Source organism: Lampetra fluviatilis, chromosome 12, assembly GCF_964198595.1.
Source record: "Lampetra fluviatilis chromosome 12, kcLamFluv1.1, whole genome shotgun sequence".
Lineage (NCBI taxonomy): Eukaryota > Metazoa > Chordata > Hyperoartia > Petromyzontiformes > Petromyzontidae > Lampetra > Lampetra fluviatilis.
Genome location: NC_136286.1, coordinates 13,628,731 through 13,648,081, shown reverse-complemented (window position 1 = coordinate 13,648,081; position 19,351 = coordinate 13,628,731). Strand labels below are relative to the sequence as shown.

The window sequence follows — 19,351 nt, the reverse complement described above, 5'->3', positions numbered from 1 at the left end:
TGTATCCTTTCAGATATCCTTGCAGTAAAGCATCATATTCGTCGGCGCGAGGAGTGTATTGTGTCACAAATTAATATAATAACAGCGGGAAGCCACCTTTGCCCTCCGGTTGGACACAAGCCTTCATCTGCATTTGTAATTCAGTATTTTCTATTATTATTATCATAATAATTCCAATAGTGGCAAAGCCCACATTGTCCTATTAAATAAAACCCTGGCCAGACACGTTGAGTTTGACTGCCAATTCCAAAGTAGAAAATGCATTTTATGTTGTAATTAATTTTCAATTGTGCACTGAGCACATGGACTTAGTGTGTGATGCTGGCACATGTATCTTTACGTGGAATGTAGGTTGCATTGGCGAGAGCCTAGATATCCAAAAGCATATTCTAAAATCATCAGCATCTGATGGAGCCCAACAGCTCTTGGGCAAATTGCTTCAGTGGGACACCTACTGAGGGCTGGCTGCTAATAGGGAGAATTGTACGGGTCACAATTCCAGAAACACTCAGAGGCTTGGTGTGAAATTCCTCAATTCACATTTTTTTTTATCACAACATTTAAAATAGATCATTTTAGTTTCTTTAAAAAAACTGTATTTTTTTGTTTGTTTAGATATTTAGATTTTTTTTTCCAGTACATTAAATATACTGTTAGACACATTTTTTTTTTTACTCTATTGGAGCAGTTTTCTGAATCCACTGAAATGGAAAGGTGGGAATAAAGCTCTGAGGTATCGAACTCCGGATCCACTGCTCTGTGCTGTGACACTTTGCAACGAAATGCTAAATCGAGATTAAAGGACCCACTGCCAGATGAGGGTATCAGCACACAATATCAGCCATGAGGGTTGTTTGATCACACTTCACCACACTCATCAGTGAAGATTGGTGAAGGGAGGCCCGGGAGCAGTTCAGATATCGCCCCACAACTGATGTTCGTCATGAATCCATCGCCGTCAACCCATACGGTTTACCCGTATTCTTGTACAGGAAGGGAAATTGAGTAAAAAAAAATCTAATTTTTTGGCGTGGTCTCTCTTATGATGGGACTTTGTAGGATGAACGTTGAGATTTATAAGGGCACGGGGTAGCCAATATGGTCTGAATTGATTTGTAATAAGGTAGGCACTGATAAGGGGTTGACAGGAATGTGAATCTAACTCAGGTTCATAGTGTAGTATGTGGAAACCATTGCATCACCACTCTATCCCTGACAATGTAAATTTAAAGGTGCTTGATAAAGCAGCAACCATACTATGGTACATACAGTACATAAGCATTTAACATTCTCATTGATCATGTTTTAATGAGGATATTTCAGCCTTAATATATTGTCTTAGGTCAGTACCCAAACTCTTTTATAAACACTTATGAATGCTACAACTTGCTGTTAAAATAACTTAGTGTTTTTGTATTAAAACCACAGATCAACCTTACTATAGAGACACAATGGCATTCCATTCATGTGTACTGCTCTTAATTATAGTTGACTTTGCATGTATGTTCAACTTATTTCGAATTATACATGCAGGTAAGCCTTCTTTAGATATTTTATATTTAACTTTTCAAGATGGAAAGTTTTGATATGAATTTCATCTGGCCACGCATGACTATCTCTCCACGAAACTTAGTGTGGACCATCATGCACACTGGACTGAGGCATTAAAGTACTTAAAACCCTTTGTTAGAGGCCTATATAGCACCATGAAAGGTTAAAATATGCCATTATTGCTCAAACCATTGCACGTTGACAGAGGGGCCTCACTATTTCAGTTGTAATCTGACCTTTTTTTCCATTCTTTTTTGGTTACTTATAGAGTAGCGATGGTACCCACGCTTTGTCAACCCTCTGGCAATCCACAAATGTACATATATTCACGTAAAATCCAGCAATGGGTGAATAAACTTTCCCAAGATTTTCACAAACTTGACTAAAAATTCACACCGTGTGAAGGTGGGTGGGTAACACAAGGCTTAGAGCGCTAGATCCGTTACCGCTGAGATCCTGGATTTGAGTCTTGCCAGCCGCCCGTGTTTAAATTGGGCTCTCAAGATTAGCAAGCTGAAGGTCCCAACCGTGTTACATTTGGTTATTTATTTAATTTGACAAAATTCCAGGTGTGAGAATAACATCGAATAAGTTTGACTGCCATGTGAACACCATTTTTTGTGGCACGGTGCATGGGAAAGTTGAGTAACCCTAAAGTGGGGATAAGATGTCACTTGAAAGGAATTCAAAGGTAGTTCCGTGAATAATTACCTTCCATCAGTCTCTCTCTAACACAGGCTGTTCACTACGCATGACATGGCATCAATAGCACAATTAGAATAATAATAATTTACAAAACGAATCAAACTCCTGTACCTGTGGGTTTGGAGGCAAGTATGCTCAACTCCAATCTACACATGCCTCGATCGGCCTCAGTCTTGACTGGCGAAGACCATTTGGTTTTTCATTCTGGTGAGTGATGAGGTTCCACAGGCCCGAAGCTGCGCGTGGGATTTTCCTTGGAATTTGTGAACAAAGTTGATCCACGCGAAGGCGACGTGACCTGGCGCTGGTTTGCTCTGAATCCAGGCAGGCTGATCAGAGATCAGCATCTAAAAAGACTTGGGCATGGAATGCTTTTGGCACGAAACAAAAGGTTTTCTTAATTAACTTGCAGCACTTGGTGGAGGTGTCTTTAAATACCTGTCAACCTTAGCAGGTTAGACGCCTCAATCACTCTCAACCTTCCTAAAATAAAATATGACTGTGGAAATAAGACACTGATAATGTTGCAAATATGCCTTGTTATGGTTATTTGGAAGCCTTATACAATATAAAACAGAAACTAGTGTTGGGAGTCACTATGTTGGAAAACAGAGCATTTAAAATTTTAATTTTCATATCCCTCTCTTAAATTATTGACTACCCATTGGCAAGCAACACAGTGCAATGTTTCTGGACTGCATTATATGGGTACCGCATTGTTCCAGCAGAGTTCTTGTCTATAACAGCAGGAAATCCAACATCGTTTGATCAACAGACCACCCCCACTGATGAGGCCCAGATGCAGTGAAACCAGTCGAGGGGGTTACCGTGATGAAGCGAATGCAAAACCCTTTCATCATAAAGGCACATTGGCAGGACTTAAATAGGATGTTTGAATTAAAACGCAGCCCTGCCTGTTTGTTGATTATTTATTTATGTTGAGTATGATATACAGTACAGTATATGCAAGGACCTGATTTACGGATCTTTCATGCCAAATTGTTTGAGAAAGAATGGTAGATTTGTAGGTAATTCACCATTTTCAAAAAAAAAAAATTGTTTGCCAAATTGGGCCGATATTTAATTCATTCATTCATGTGCATAGAGGTGGGTTCCCATTATTCAATTCCCTCTGGTAATATTTTCAGAATCACTTCACTTAAGAGAAAATACATCAATACAATTTGAGAACATATTTTTTTTATTTTATAGCTGTTCCATAACCAACAGCAAAATAAATTGATGTTAACATCAAACTGTTTTGTACGCTTCAAAAACACATTTTAATAAAAAAAAAACTGGCCCTCAATGAAATTCTTACTTTAACGTAAATGCCATGTTTGTGCAGGTGGCTTGTTGTGCCTTCAGTTGATGGTGTAAGTGGAATGGTTTAGCGTCACACAAGTCGCGCACTCTTACGCTAAGCCATTTAAGCAACACAGTCAATTCCGTGCTGGTCACCAATCTTGCCCATGCAGGTCAGGTCATGGCATTTATTATAATCTATGGCATGCATCGAGTCCAGCTCAAGTGCCCAGCCAAGCCCATTACGCAATGTATTTATGGCTGATGTCAGATATTGGAAAATTACCTTTACAGAGTTTCGATTTAAAGCTTTCGTGACTGCAGGGATTCATCTTCTTGGTTATTTTGGTAAAGTCACGCAGAAGGGATATAATAAAATAATAAAAATAAAACAGAATTACTTTATTATGTTTTATTTTATTATTTTAAAGTCACATAGAATGGAAATAATAAAATAATTAAAATTAAACATTCTTATTCTATTACGTGACTTTACCTTTACAGAGTTTGGAAATCGAAGTTGACACGGCTTGGTAATGCTACGGTTAGGGCACAGCGGAAGGTTTCAAGTTCAAATTCCAGTCGGGGGGAGCGGTGTGGGTGGCTTAACCCAAACCCCTCGGGTGTTCAGAGAGTAAGTGCCACTTCATGAGAAGTCCAACAGTCGTTGTCTGAAGAATATACAACGGGCTCAACATCACCAACACTCGCACACTTGTTTGAGCGGTGATACACGTTGATCTGAAAACTTTTGCAATACCATATCTCAAAATCAAAACAGGTTAACATGGAATGGATTATAACTGGTGATTGGCACCTACAATGCAATATGTTCCCAGCAGAAGAGAGTAAAATGATTATCGCATTCACCACATTTATTCTCTCCATTGCCTTAAGAACGATGAACAAGAAAACATTCGATACAGAGACATTTAATATTCACTCTGTGCTTTACATGTTTTATTTCCCCGCACACGGTTTGAAAGGATGTAATGCCTCGTGGGACCAGCCTGTGTACAACACCAGTCCCCACTCCACTCACTGTAGGTTGACACTATATGAGAATGGTCCTGTTAATACCCACATCACCGGTCCTCCTGCTATATATGACTGGAATTAAGTGTCATTGGCAAGCAATTAACATCACCACACTCCAAGTTGTCTTTATTCTATAGCCAAATTCTGAAAACTCTTCATTCCTGAGTTGCAGAAATCTGTATCAACACACACGGTTAAAATAGCATATAACAATTAATAATCGGGGGTTTTGTATATAGACAAAGATGTGGAAATGAGGCTTCATCAGACCTGGATTGAGAATCCACTGAACACTAAGTCCAAATAATATTCTGCCTCATTTTGTTTTTGGGTCCAAGCCTCTTTCCTACGATCAATGCAAATCTCTATAACTTCCAACGTGAAGCCTCATGGCTCCAAAGGCAGCTGCTTACCCCATTTGTTGGATAATCAGGCCCTGATTAATGGGGTTCTCTACAGTTGAGTATGAAGGCTTGCTCATAGAAACCTCTGGCAAAGACTTTAATCTTTGCTGCTGTGGTCACCTCAGAGAGCTGAGCCTTGCTGCATAGTTTTCCCAGCACAGCAACTCATACAGGCCTGGTCACAATAAGTCCACCAGTGAAATTAGCACCATTTTCCCCGAACCCAAAACCAGTCCCTACCAACGAGTTCCTCACGCTGCGCAGTTAAAGCTCATCATAGTCAGCCATATAGTCGGGGTCGGGGTAGAGCAGGAACCCAGAGAAGAGGCTGTCGGCCCAGTTGGGGTCAGCAAAGAGCCCGTTTTGGTCCGCGTAGAAGATCTGGAGCCACACTTCGTCCTCGGGCTTGAGCAGCAAGAGCGTGGCGCCCGACGCCACGTCGTGGTTGCCCGTGTTGGCGTCGAACGTGCGCACGCGGTAGACCCCGTTGTGCATGAGCCCGATGGCCAGGTGCTTGTTGGCGAGCGTCACGTCGTACGAGAAGTAGTAGACGCCGGGGATGGCGCAGATGAATTTCCCAGTCAGCCCGCTGTAGTGGCCGCCCTCGTTGAACAGCACCTTGTCGAACTTGATGGGCGTGCGCACCTCCGGGTAGCTGGCCGTGATGGCGGCCGTGAAGGCCGAGCGAGGGATGTTGCTGCACTTGCAGCTGCCGGGCGGCCCGCGCTCACCGCGCACCCCCTTCATCCCGAGAGGGCCCTGAGGGCCGGAGGGCCCCACGGTACCCGGAGGTCCCTTCACACCCCTGGGCCCGGCCTTGCCGTAGGCTCCGCGCAGTCCTTTCTGTCCCTGAAGGCCCGGCTTACCGGGCTTTCCATTTGTGCCTGAAATGAAAGTTGCTCGTGTCATTTGTCAGCCACTGTGATGCAATCGCCATTTACCATAGCATGCACGAAGTTGCACGTACATGTGCAGTCTTTTGTCAATTCACTGCTGGTTGAGGACCTCCCCACACATTGCGGGTCATGGAGGATCTCTGATTATACATCACGCTGGTCAGTGCAGGGAGGTGAAAGGTGGAAGGATGGTTATGGGAGCATAGAAATACAAGGCTGGGTGGGGGGGGAGGGTGGGGCTGGGTGGGGGGAGGGGTGGGGCTGGGTGGGGAGGGGCTGGTCACCCCGTGGTGCCCTTATAAAACTCAACGTTTAACCTACTCACGCCGGCTTGTGCCCGCCCTCACAGTCGGGCATATTTGCGGAATACACCACGCCGCCGTTGACCCTGGCCATTGACCGAGCAACCCAACGTTACTACCGGCTCCCTCCGCAGGAGGAGGAATGTGTTCTTTGTGTTTGTGCCACTGACCTGGCTGGCCCCGGTCCCCCTTGCTTCCCACGGCACCGTCTCTGCCATCCCTTCCCGGCATCCCCGCCGACCCCGCGGGACCTGGAATTCCAGGAGACCCCAGTAAGCCCGGAGGGCCGGGGGGACCGGGGATGCTGCACATGAAGCGTGGCAGGCCCTCGTCCACCGGGGGCCGTTCCTCGGCCGCCTCGGACGCAGCTGCGAGGGAGAGCAGCAGGAGCAGCAGCAGGGCGGGTGCGACCTCCCGCATGGTGCGGGCGATGCCGCCCACGTCTCGCGCGTGAGGGCGCCGAGACGGCCTCTGGGGGGCGTCTGTTCTTTGCCCCCCACTTTGGCGAGGGCGCTGGGAGATTACTGAGCCGGGAATTGAAGTCGCCAACAACCACCAAGCACCACCACCCCCCACCGCCACCGCTGCCGCGTCCTTGAGATGCGGATGGCTTGTGGCTGGTTTCTGCTGCTGCTGTTGTTGTTGTTGTCTGTGTCGGAAGAGAGAGTTGTTACGGCATTAACCGCAATTTATTTCACTAAGACGCAAATGTATGTCACCATTTTTGTATGCTATGCGTTTAAATACCCAAACGTCTGTGATGCTGTATAGAGCAAACTCAAAGGGCCTCCACGTTCAAATATTGGTGGTCCAAAGTCGGTGGCAGAAATTCCACATTCTTTACATGATGTAATGTCTGTAATGAAGTGACGACTTCGCACTAATTATTGTTGAAATATTTTGCACACCTGTCTGTGACCAATATCAAGGAAAGTAAGTTGGCACTGCAAAGTTTAATTATTATAAAACCATTATGCCTCGCTTAATGCATTAATTTAAGACAGACCCATGACCCATTGTATAATTTAATGCATTTCTTTGGCAGCAATGTCTCTCTGCAAAATATTGTTCATTATTGAGAAGGAATGCTTATATTGGCAAGCATCAATTACATTACCTACGTGCAATGTGGTCTAATCGTATTTATTGCCACTGGAAACAAGAGTAATATTTGGCCCAAAACACTCCATAAATCAATATTAGTGATCATTGTTCAAGTAATATTTAAATGTGCAAAACAACATTAATCATCCAAATTTGCATCTAAGTGTGTTGCTGAATTCTGCAGTTGTACGCGTTTACCACTCAATTCTGCCTCAGTTTCCACAAAAACCGCTCGTTAAAGAAAACGATGTAAAATATGAAAGCTATGTTTTCAAATTTCAATGTAAATATTACCTCTGGCTGCCTCTAAAATTCACCATTTTCAATACTTCTTCAAAAAAACATTTTAATCAACTTAGCTCTGATCCTTCAGATATCTGCGGGCAGAACATGAGCTTCAGGGCCTATGCTAAGAATGTATCTGGTGTTTGTTTTTACAATGTTTTTGAGCACACTGTGTATAAAGCGGTCACTTCATTGCGAAAAATATTTTGCTCAATCATTTACACGTGAATAACTACAGTGATATGGGTAAAGGAGATGTTCTTGTTTTTTGAAGGTGATGAAAATGTATTCTTAGCCATTGCGGTAACCAAAAAATAAAACGTATTTAGCTGAATTGACCTTGCTTTAGAAAAGGAGAATTGCCCAAAGTGCTAGCCTACTACATTTTTACAAAAGGCAGTGTTTAATAAAATCCCTCCGTTCATTTAGTTCCAGCAGCTGGTGGGCCTTCACCAAACTGACAAGCGTGAAGTGTGTGGTCGGACAGCCGCATGATCGAAGCAGACCATTTTTTTTCCAGCAGTGGTGAGGGTTGTTTCTCTCTCCGTGTTTGCGATTAGTTACTGCAACATGTAAACGGTTGCCTGCTTGTGCTTCTCCCTCACTCGGCTGTTCCTACACAAACTCAAAAAGGAAAGATATAATACAAGGGCCTTTTCCTCTACAGTAACTCCAGACATCACGGCAAGGACAATGGTCATACCCTGTGCCCTCATGCCCTTTTATGAAAAATACATTTTTTTTGTCCTTTTCGTTGGTATTATGAGCATATAAAGTATTGGAAATCCGTTCTATGTCATTTATGGAATCGGATGAAGGCCTGTTGAGTTTATTGCCTCAAGTGAGAGAATAATGATATTGATATTTTTGTACAATATTGTCATTGATAAATGTTGCCTTTGGGCTATGACAGGAGCACCCAGTAAATATATCATCGTGCCTGAAGCCACAGGGCCTGTCACCTTCACTTCACAGTGGACAGCACGCGTTGGTCATTTCCCACAGAAATAAATGGTTAATGCCTATAATCAAACCTCTGAATGACGGGCTCATTGGCAAGGCACTCCATGATCGCTGACCACTCCGCCTGGCATACACATTTAAAATGTTTGCACGTTTGTCAAAGATGAGCTGCATTTGGACAGGATCCTAACCATGACTCTCTCACATGGTTATTTAGTAGAGACCTTGACATTCATACAGGACTGTACATCAGACTGTATTGCTTTTCCAACAGCAGTTCGACTGGGAAATCCATGGGTGGTATTCATTGTTCCATTTGCAAAATTAAATCCAGAACCTGCTTAGCATTTTATCTATAATATATACTGTAAGCCATGTTTACAGTGTAGTATATGCAATTTATTATAAACGCAAGGTATAGTATTTTATTTCGCTTGTTCATTAGAAAAATTATTGGGCTCATCAACAAATAGAAAACTTTAGAATTGACAAGTCGAGCAAGACTCATGTGAAAAATATGCAGCTAATGGCACGGTGATTTTTTTGTTTAGTAAGCAGTCCGCTGTATTAGTCAACAGCACACTATATTGATTGGTAAGCGGTGCGCTAGGTTATGAAGCAGTACGCTATATTACTGAGATATACGTTTGTGTCTAAAGCCAATTTTTTTAATTCTCTTTTTGCAGTCTTTTCAAATACATTCGGAAAGAACTATTGATAAATGTGTCATTAGGAATATACATACTTTATACGATATTGTACGAATAACTTTTGTTTAACAACTGTCATTACATTATTTCATATATTTCACGTATTTATGTAATATAATTCAGTTTTATAAATTAAAGTTAAAGTGATTCCCTGCCGACACTATCCATAGGACATCCACGTTTGACATCCCCTCAACGTGGTATGTATTGTATTTCCCAGGAAGGGATGATAGGCTGGGTCAACCCCCAAACAGAACTTGAACTCATAACCTTCCGATTGCAAGCCACTATCTCTACATCTGAACCATAACGTAGAATGCAGTGCTGTGCAATACAACCTTTACTAACTGTGGATGCAATATATGGATACACTAATCAGACATTTCAATCAAGTCAAATTGTGCCCCTGGTCAAAGAAATGCTGGAAAGTGCACACATCGAAAGACAATCCTAAACAGTGGTGGAACTTCATCGCTGCTGTGCAAAGGACCGTTCACTGCCGAAGAAACCCGCTGTCTTGACGCATACAGACATACAGCGGTAAGGTAAATGTGCAGCACCGCAATTACCAACTCACACCGCTGCTGGCGGAAGGCCCTGACCGAGAGAGAGAGAGAGCTCTGGAGAGGCTGCCTCGAGGGTCCGTTCACCGACTCTCCACGCTGACCAGGCGTGCTGGAAGAGGCAGAAGTACCCACACTTTTTTTTTTCTAGATTTGAAGCTTTCGTGAATGCAATGATTCATATTCTTAGGTTTTTTCGGTAAAGTCACGTAGGTAAAAACATTAAAAAGTAAAATAAAATAAAACAAAAATCACGACGTTTCGGAGGCAACACAAGCTTCCGTCTTCAGGTGGTACCGTCACAGCCACGACAGCTGTATCAAGTAAATGAGAGATTGCAGGAGCTACCACTCCGTTTATATAATGGTTGGAGAAGGTGGTGGGGCAAGGGCCGCATACTTTACCCCAACCACACACGACCTGCCGAGCGATTAAGGTAGACGGTACATACAATGTCGTACTCGATGTACGCAGATGCATTTGTATCACTGCGTGGATCGAGTCTTGTAATTTAAAGGCATTCACTGCAAGCTCTGGGAATTACACATCAGGAAAGTCTGTTATATATCAAGCCGTTGTGAGGAGATGAATAGAAAGAGAGAATTTCCCCCTGGCATTGTAATATATGCGTGTATTGTTTATATAACAGCTGTTTCTAAGTATTTTTTTTTGACGATTTGTAAAATACTCGTTGGATTCATTTTCACTGTAACCATTCTGCCTCGAGCGCTTAGCCAAACAGCCAAATAATGACCATTTTCCTTATTTATGAAATTCCCCCCCCTCCCCCTGCGTCTGAAATTACCGTGCAGCCGTGAACCCGAGTTGCCACGGCGGCTTTGCTGAATGTCAGCTCAAGAACCCGCAAACATCAGGCTGCTACAGGCAATGATCACAGCCCCGACGTCTGTAGCAGTGGCCAGTGAAGGTTTAATCGACACCCATTTTCGCCAGGCGAGTGCCAACACAGAGTGCCTGCTCCCCTACGAGAAGTGATATTTAAATCCAGCGACTCAAAAATCCCAGCCTGCATTGCCCTCCAGCGGTGCACGCTGAATCGGAGGTAAATCTCTACTTTGACGATGCCAACAACGAATGACACAAATTAAATATGATTAAATGAAGTTGGATTTGTAAAATAGGTGCTGTGCATTGTCTCTCTGCTCAAGCGTAAGTGAGTGGTGGGAAATCCACATTACTATGGTTGCAGCCAATACCTCCATATGATAACCACTTGATTTCCCACAGTGGTACTAATTTTATTTGCCCTAACATAATTCAGGTAGGATTTAACGTACATATATGTGCATCATATTTATTGTATTTTAATCTAATTAATATTTATGGAGCACCTTCTCTCAAGGCACTTGACACATACAATATAATTGTTGAGCTTGGATGGCATTTTAATTAATTAAAATATCTATAGAGTGTGTATTGCAAATCAAGAGGCAACTGCAGTCCTGTTATAGACCCCAGATATAAAACAAGGGGCCAAAAGACCATCCATGTGTATGGATTGCTACAAAGGTTTCCAAGATAACTTTGTGCTCAGAGCTGAGCCACACAAAATGGTTTTTCCATTGTGCTGGGTTTTTTATTTTCACGAAGACCCAAAAATTGCACCCCCTGGCTTTGACATTTCTTGAAGACACCGGTGTAACCATCAACGGCATCAGAACGTCAAAAGTCCGACCGACACGCGCACACTTCCTTCATCACTGGGCAATTGAAGACAAGCCGCAGCAGTGCGACTATGACCATGCACCCCAAACTATGGACCACATAGTAAACCACTGCTAGTCTTCGCTTCTTCACAAGGAGGAATAGCAACACGACTCAAACTCTCGACCGAGGCCCTCTCCTGGATAGTAGACCTCAACATTGACATGTAACTCCTGAACATATTGTCCTACGCAATAATAGAATCGATTTTCGATATTTAGGGCAACCAAATCAACACAGATGATTTTCTATCACGACATTCCTAACAGCGATACAACCTTACACTAAAATCTCACCTAACCTGCATAATTTTACGTGAGTTATTGTGACCCAGTGCAACAGACAGACGGACGAACAAGACTAAAGCGTATACGGTTTCAACTTTAGTTGAAAAGCGTAACAAATATGTGCTTCAGCATCGCATTCGTAACACATCCCTTCATGGGAATCGCCAAACACGTGGGCTGTCGTCTATCAAGGGACACTCCAAAAGCACACTTTGCGCGGAAACTTTTACATTTCTCTCATCCGGTGGTGGATGCACGGCTTTCACGGGGTTCAGATTCAGCGCCTGGCATTTCTCTGTGGATACTTGGAGGAAACTGGACACTTGCTCTGCTACACAATGGGATGCGGAGACACAGCGTGGGGTGGCCAGCCACCGCGAGGGTGGTTTATTTTTAGACCAGGCTGGCGGGCAACTGCGTTTCATCAAAGCAACTTTTTTTCACTCCCGAATAACCAAATTACAACCAGGTGCACGTGAAGCAGCGGGCGTGGCTGTGGTGGCCGTCCCACACACGTGGATCGCCTCTCACAGGTGAGCTGCGCAGGTGAGCTGCGCAGGTGAGCTGCGCCAATATGTGCATCCCCCTTTAGGTGACTCGCTCTCAATTTTTATGTTGAATTTAAGTTCTGCACTTGCATTTCAGCCGAGTAAAAAATTAACCCGTAAAAACAAAGTTTTTCACTATAAATCCTTTATATGCGTGGCGGCTAGAGTCCTCTCGTCCTCTGGCTTGAGATGGCTGCCACCTATGGGTCAGATGATTGTCTGCCAGCATTAGGCAATTGGTAATTAAATATTTAAAAACATTTCCCTAAACAGTGTAAAATGTTGGAAAACATTTTTCACGAAAATTAATTGTCACGCACAACGAGTCTGTGTGGAAAATGTCAGCTCGATTGGATCACGGGAAGTGGGTTAAAAAACGACCGAAAGATTTGCACGGTCCTAAGCAAGCAAGCAAGCACGCAAGCACGCAAGCAAGCGAACTTAATATAAAGGATTTAAAAAAATGTCCACCTGCACATACTGGAAGTATTGGGTCAGCTTTCATTTTCCGTAGCAACCTCGACCTCGTGATAAATACTGACTTATTCCTCTACGATATAAAATTGATATATATAGCGTCTACATACAAGTGCATCTCAAGACATTCAACAAATAGCCATATGTGGTGCACGAGGAAGTAAAACAATGGAGGTAAATGTGGTATATTTGTTACGATAAGGTGCAAATGAAGACACTTCTCAGAGAAGAGACAAACAGTGAAAGGCCGAGATCAAGAGGAAAAGGCATCGAGCCTGGACCTGCGTGTGGTTAGGAAGGGAATTCCAGACAAGATGGTTTTGGAGCTGAGAGTACTGATGGTCAGTAGAACAATACAGGGAAGAGGGAGGTGAGTAGGTAAGAACATTTTTTATTGCGCACTCTTATGAGTCCAGTCCATCACGAATGCGCATTGACCACACGTTGAAACGGGCTCTCTGAAAAACAACACCAACAACCGTTTTTCAGTCTATTGCAGAACTGGCTCAGACTCAGGGATGGATCCCGGACATGCGCTGGCAGCGTGTTCCAGCGTCTTTGGGCCGGAGACCCCGAAACTGCGCAGCCCGTGTCGCGCCTGAGGTTCACACGCGGCGAGATATGACGGAGCAGATTGGAGACTCTTGAAGACGAGTCGGGATGCGCAGGTGTGAATCCACGGAGAACCTTGATGGTAGCAAGTCCAACCATTTCGTTGACTTGGGATTTGATTGTGTTGGACATTGAGTACTGGCGTGATGTGGTATCGTTTGCAGGTGCAGAGGAGAAGTCTGGCACTGGAGTTGAGGATTATTTGGAGGCTGAGGGATTTTAGGAGTCCATAAAGGAGAGTTGCAGTCGTCAAGGTGCGAGAAGATGAAGTAATGGGACTCTATTACAACCACGTGTGACTTCTCCTACTCACTTTGTCAACCGTGAACGAATGAAGGACGAAGCTGATCCCAAATGTCATATGGATTTCAAACACATTATTGTAAGAGGAGCACTCTTAACTCTATTGCCAGTCAGGAGGATACTTAATGTTGAGTGATCAATGTTACATACAATAATTGCGTAGACTTTCCACACGCATGCCAATACACTGATCTCCTACAATTGTATGTCCGTGTGTGGCTCAGCCCCATGAGTGCATGTTAACTTTCAAGAGTCTTTTCTCCAACCCTATGGTACACCTAATAAGGTAAAGTCAGGTGACCTTTGCGGGAGCCGGTCAGTGTTTGACCAGTTCTGCCCAAATGTACATACATTTCGTTTCTACATCAGCTATAAAAATGCAGTCACAGAACTAAACAGCTTTAAAGGTAACGTAGCCCAGTGTGATAGTGTGTGCAGTACCTGCAATCACGTGCTTTGGATGTGGGTTTGGTCAATGCTGCAGAGATTATCGTGAGCATTGAGACTCCTAACCCCTGCATCTAGGAGATTGTTAGTTCATGGAAATAGAACAAATGGGCTCATGGCATATTTGGATGGGTATTTGAGTATTTTGTCCAGATGCTCCAGTTTCCTCCCACATGCATGAGCCAACACATCCAAATCAGCTCAATGAGGATTTCCTGTACAAGTACGACACTATTATTGCTTTGCCTTTTTAGCTAAGAAGTGCTGTATGTGGTAGAAATGATTACGTGTATCCTGGTGCAAGAACACGTTGCATTATCTTTGCTGCTGATTTGGATATGACTTTTACAAAAAAAATTTGAATTAAAAAAAAAGTAAAATTGGCTGCTATGTTCGAGAATTAATCTCCATGTAAAACAAGCATACAATACGCTGACCGTGCCAATGTGCTGTCCAAGCATTCGGTTGCCCCGAGAGTGAATTAATTGAAATCGTATGATTCCGAAGAGCCAGTGGGAGATTTGCTACGACGACTCGTGACGGCGTCGTCCTCAGAGGCTGCGTTTAAGCACGGCACTGGGCCTGGCTGTGGCTGTGCTCCGTGGTGGTCGCGTGTTGTGTGTTCGGGCAGAGAGAGAGGGGGCGCATGCCCCTTGCGTGCAAACCTACAACTTGGGGTCCATAATTTTTGTTGAGGGGTGAAGGGGTAGTAACTAACTAGCACGCAGCGTTTTGTTTACGTGACAAAGCCTTAATAATTGGCTGTGTTGGGTGGTGGCGGGTTTAACGACGCATTTATATTTACGCGATCTACACCCCCAAAAAACCTTTATTATGGATAATATTGGTCGCGAAAGGCTACGTGTTAAACATACATCGTGTGCCCACAAGCTCACAGCTCCCAGACTGCTGTTCAACATGATGTGTTGTGCCATTACTGTGTGTGCGTGTATGCAAGTACAGTATTAAGGACATTCAAAATGGGTTGAGAGCTGGATATTTTAAATTCGTTGCTGTTGTTACCATTACTTTACTCTTCAAGAGCCACCCACAGCACTCGAATTGTAAATGTTGTGGGTTTACTCTTCAACACACCGGTGTGCTGTACCAGTGGCGAATTGGCAAGTTTTGTTTCCGTGACAAACCAAACGAATTGGCTGTGTCGGGTGGTGGCGGGTTTAACGACACATTTATATTTACGTGATCTAACCCAAAACACCTCGATTATGGATAACATTGGTCGCGAAAGCCTACTGCTACTACTCCGTGTTAAACTGACCCACGATGGTGCTCAGGATGAAGTGAGCACGATGGGACAATGCTTCATTTCCGTTGGTGGCCTTGAGTCATTTGTGGAAATTCCACATTCTCATGGCTGTAATCAGATTCCTTCATTGAATTATCTTTCAATAAGCCCAAATGCATTACTGTACCAATGCTTGCCTTTCTAAAATTGCAAGGAGAGTTTACGTGAGTCTAAATATAACTTTGAACGTGTAAACATTTGGCATGAATGGAATAGGCATTATTTTAAATACTCTCCTCGAGTTTACAGACATGACAGTAACTATTACTAGGATGTTGACATTTTCCAAACGTTTACATGTGTTTTCGTCAGGGAATGGTCCCGGAAGATGACACCACGCTCTTTTAGTGATACATGTATTTAAAGGGACTCCTCTACTTAGGAACGAGTTAGATTCCAGAGGTCTGTTCATAGGTCGATTTGTTTTTACTCCTGTCAATTCCCAACATGTTGTACGGCATGTACACTACACACGGGAAATGGCTTTACAAGTTGTATAATCTCCTGTAGATGTCACTGGTTCTTATTACTACCACCCTCAATACTTTCACCACCCTTACGCTTCTGAGAGATGATGGGGGATGATAATATTCGTGAACAGCACACAGAGAATGTGGTAGTGAGGCTCCATTCCCAGCCCCTGTCGCTCCATCCATTCCATCACCTCCCTCACTGAACGCCGTCGGCTGGCATTTTAAAGTGCCCCGGGAAAGTGCGCTTTATACATTCCGAAATAGAACAGGCAATAGTGTCTGCCTAGGCATAACAGCTGGGAATGCTGGGTAATGACACCGAACAACCACCGCCGTCGATTGCGCGGCGGTTGAACTTACGACTCTCGGTCCGAACAGGCAACTGGACATACGGACAGGTTTGTTCGTATCTCTGAAAGTTCGTAAGTCGAATGTTCGTAAGTCGAGGCGACCCTCTATATGAGACGAAGTTTTGTGAGGCAATTTCTTAATCACAGGACACGAGCATGATAGAAAACATTGCCATATAACGCCCTATAAAAATCCAAACACTAAATTAATAACAAAACAAAAGGATGAAAAAAATACAACTTTCAATGCGTGCGAACATCGTAAACACAACATTATGTTGCACAGGCTGTTGTTCAACTTCCAACAGCACAGAACCAAAGCTGACCACGGGGCCTTAACCGTGATCACGCAGCGAGCGTGCGAGAGCCACGCCCACGTTTGGCTGTGCGAGCTTGGAGTGCAGTACAACAACAGAACACATCCTCGTCTTGCTTAAGTCTGCCTTTATTTAAATCTCCCGGGATTTTAACTAAACCCCCCTCCCTCCCCACCACACAAAAAATCACGAGAAGAAACCCGAAGTCAAATTTTTTTTAAACAATGATCACGAGCAGCCACTGTTTCGTGACGATGGACCGGTCCCGGAGTGCTTGGGTTCTGTTTTTCTTCAAAGAGCCCTTTCAATCAGCGCTCCAGATCAAAGCAAGACTGCCTTACAAGTGGTTCCATGGGTGACAGTCTTTAATATTTAGGCAGTGCGCCTAAGCTGTGATAACTCTGCTTAGTTTTTGCTTGATGGATTATTTATTTAGTCCAGGGACCCTGTTGAATAATGGCGAAATGTCCATTACCACACTGTACTCTGCTGCCATTGCATCTCTCCTCTGGCAGCAGACACACAGTGACTCAGAGGCACCCACAAAATGTACAAATGTGGTATTTTTGAGTCTATGCTTTTCTCCTCCCTTCAACAATGTGACCAATTCTGATTGTTCTGACAACTGAATCCTGAAATACTCAGTAAGGCAATAACAGTAGGCTCAGTGCTGAAGTCACAGATCATATTCGTAATCTAACCAGGAGCCACTAACCACGAAGAGGCATTAGCTAGTAGGGAGACTCAACTACCAAAGTGCGCCCCTATCCCTCAGCATTTGTAAGATTGGGTGAAGCCTTCTACTGGTAGGAACCTCCTGGTTACACCAGCCCACAGGGGATAATTGTGTCCATCGTGCAGGGAGGGGCTGGGTGGGGAGGGAGGGGCTGGGTGGGGAGGGTAGGGAGGGGCTGGGTGGGGCTGGGTGGGGAGGGGAGGGTGGGGAGGGGCTGGGTGGGGAGGGGCTGGGTGGAGAGGGTGGGGCTGGGTGGGGGTTGGGAGGGGTGGGGCAGGGTGGGGAGGGGCTAGTCACCCCGTGGTGCCCTTATAAAACTCAACATTTAACCTACTCACAGTCGGGCATATTTGCGGAATACACCACGCCGCCGTTGACCCTGGCCATTGACCGAGCAACCCAACGTTCCTACCAGCTCCCTCCGCAGGAATGTGTTTAGGTGAAGGCTCCAATCAACCCAGCCTTATAGATAACATAGTTGCAATATGCTCGTATTATATCTCTTGGCTGGCCAAGGGATACCTCCAGTTTGCTTCCCTATGGCTGTTGCACTTTCTTAGCAGACCCTTGTCTATTTTGTAGCAAATCAATTGCAGTAATCGGTCACTTTTTGTTTTCAGAGTGCCAACTGCGCTCCTTCATCAGTTATGATCAAAGAGGACGTCACAACTTTACATTTCATTTCGTTGTATAACAAAAATAGGACTGGGCATTCATGTAGAATTTTAGCCGAAGTGTATTCTTGCTCAAAACAGTCATGGGGCAGGATCATAATGAATACATTCAGCGCGTAATTTCCCTGCAGTTGCGCGATTCCCATGATATATCTCCACGATATAAACTAACCCCGCCTGCATTATAGGCACCCACACACGCGGCCAAAAAGCAACTTCCAACCATGCACTAGCCAAGGTTTTAATGGACCGCATAGAAGAAAGCAAGGGCTGGAACCCGTGGTGCAATGGTTAGCACAGTGGGCTTGCAATCCAGAGGTTGTCGGGTCAATCTCCTTGTGTGACCGTTGAAACAACGGTGCGAGTTTCTTAAATCTCCATCCCCCCCCCCCCCCCATTGCCTCTGCCCACTCAGCAGTTGAGACGGGCACGGCACAGTTAGTTGAATCGGCAGGTTCCATGTAGGGGAGGCCGGGGGGGTAAAGTGTTGCGTAAGCCTACCTGATCTCCGAGAAATCAAGATGGCATGGAAGAGTAAGGTCAAATTCCCTCTTGAGTAGCACTCTACGGATTGCTCGAGTGAAAGTCATTCCACCAGCATTGGCATGAGAAAGCAACTCAGCCACTGTACTTTTACCTACATAAACCATTGACCTAAATAGATGCGTGATTTAATTTCACAGAAACATCGTACTGCTTTTTGCAAACCTTCTGATTTGACAAAGCGACCAAATGATTATTTTTAACAAATATGGAACGTGGCTGGAAAAGGATCCTGGACTCGTTCACCTTGTTTATATAAATGACATTATTAACGTATTTCAGAACCTGTGCGTGCCTTCGACGGATAACGACGTCTTTATTGAAAATATTTCATTAAGCAGTTGGCGTCATTCCAGTGTAAACACAGTTCACCAGTGAGATTCACCATTCCAGTGTAAACACAATGCACCATCCAGGTCCACCAGCGAGGTTCACCAGCGCGTGCCTCGTGGGCATTGCCGATGCATGAGTGTGAGTTGTGACCCGAGTGCGCGCTGTGGCTGGCTGGTCCACGCGAGGGGGCACGGCAGCAGAGGAGCACTTGTGAATGGTGGCCTCGAAAGAGGCGGCACACACTTTGGAGAAAAAGATGTAGCCCATCTTTCAACCCCACGGGCAAAATGTACATGTTACTTGTAAAGTTGAGTGCTTTTAAGAGAGCACATTGTTTGATCGCTTACAGTAGGAAACTTGGCGTACGCAAGTAAAAGGGGTGAACAACTTACTG

The 19,351-nt window shown here is 44.4% G+C and overlaps 1 protein-coding gene across 1 annotated transcript; it reads right to left on the bottom strand.

Moving 5' to 3' along the window:
• Nucleotides 1-4,428: 4,428 nt before the first annotated feature.
• Nucleotides 4,429-8,659, bottom strand: LOC144935273 (uncharacterized). The gene is made up of 3 exons (XM_078861843.1): nucleotides 8,625-8,659; nucleotides 6,372-6,850; nucleotides 4,429-5,887 (listed from the first exon to the last, which is right to left on the bottom strand). The coding sequence occupies exons 1-3, from the start codon at nucleotides 8,657-8,659 to the stop codon at nucleotides 5,268-5,270; spliced, it is 1,134 nt and encodes a 377-aa protein (XP_078717969.1). The 3' UTR covers nucleotides 4,429-5,267.
• Between the last annotated feature and the right edge of the window lie 10,692 nt (nucleotides 8,660-19,351).

Excerpts from the sequence above, each read along its gene's own strand:
- LOC144935273 (XM_078861843.1), bottom strand. The coding sequence starts at position 8,659 with ATGGAGTGCCTTGCCAATGAGCCCGTCATTCAGAG. Across the intron at positions 6,851-8,624 it reads AATGAGCCCGTCATTCAGAG|ACAACAACAACAACAGCAGC; the intron begins GTTTGATTATAG and ends CTTCCGACACAG. Across the intron at positions 5,888-6,371 it reads GGGGGACCGGGGCCAGCCAG|GCACAAATGGAAAGCCCGGT; the intron begins GTCAGTGGCACA and ends CTTTCATTTCAG.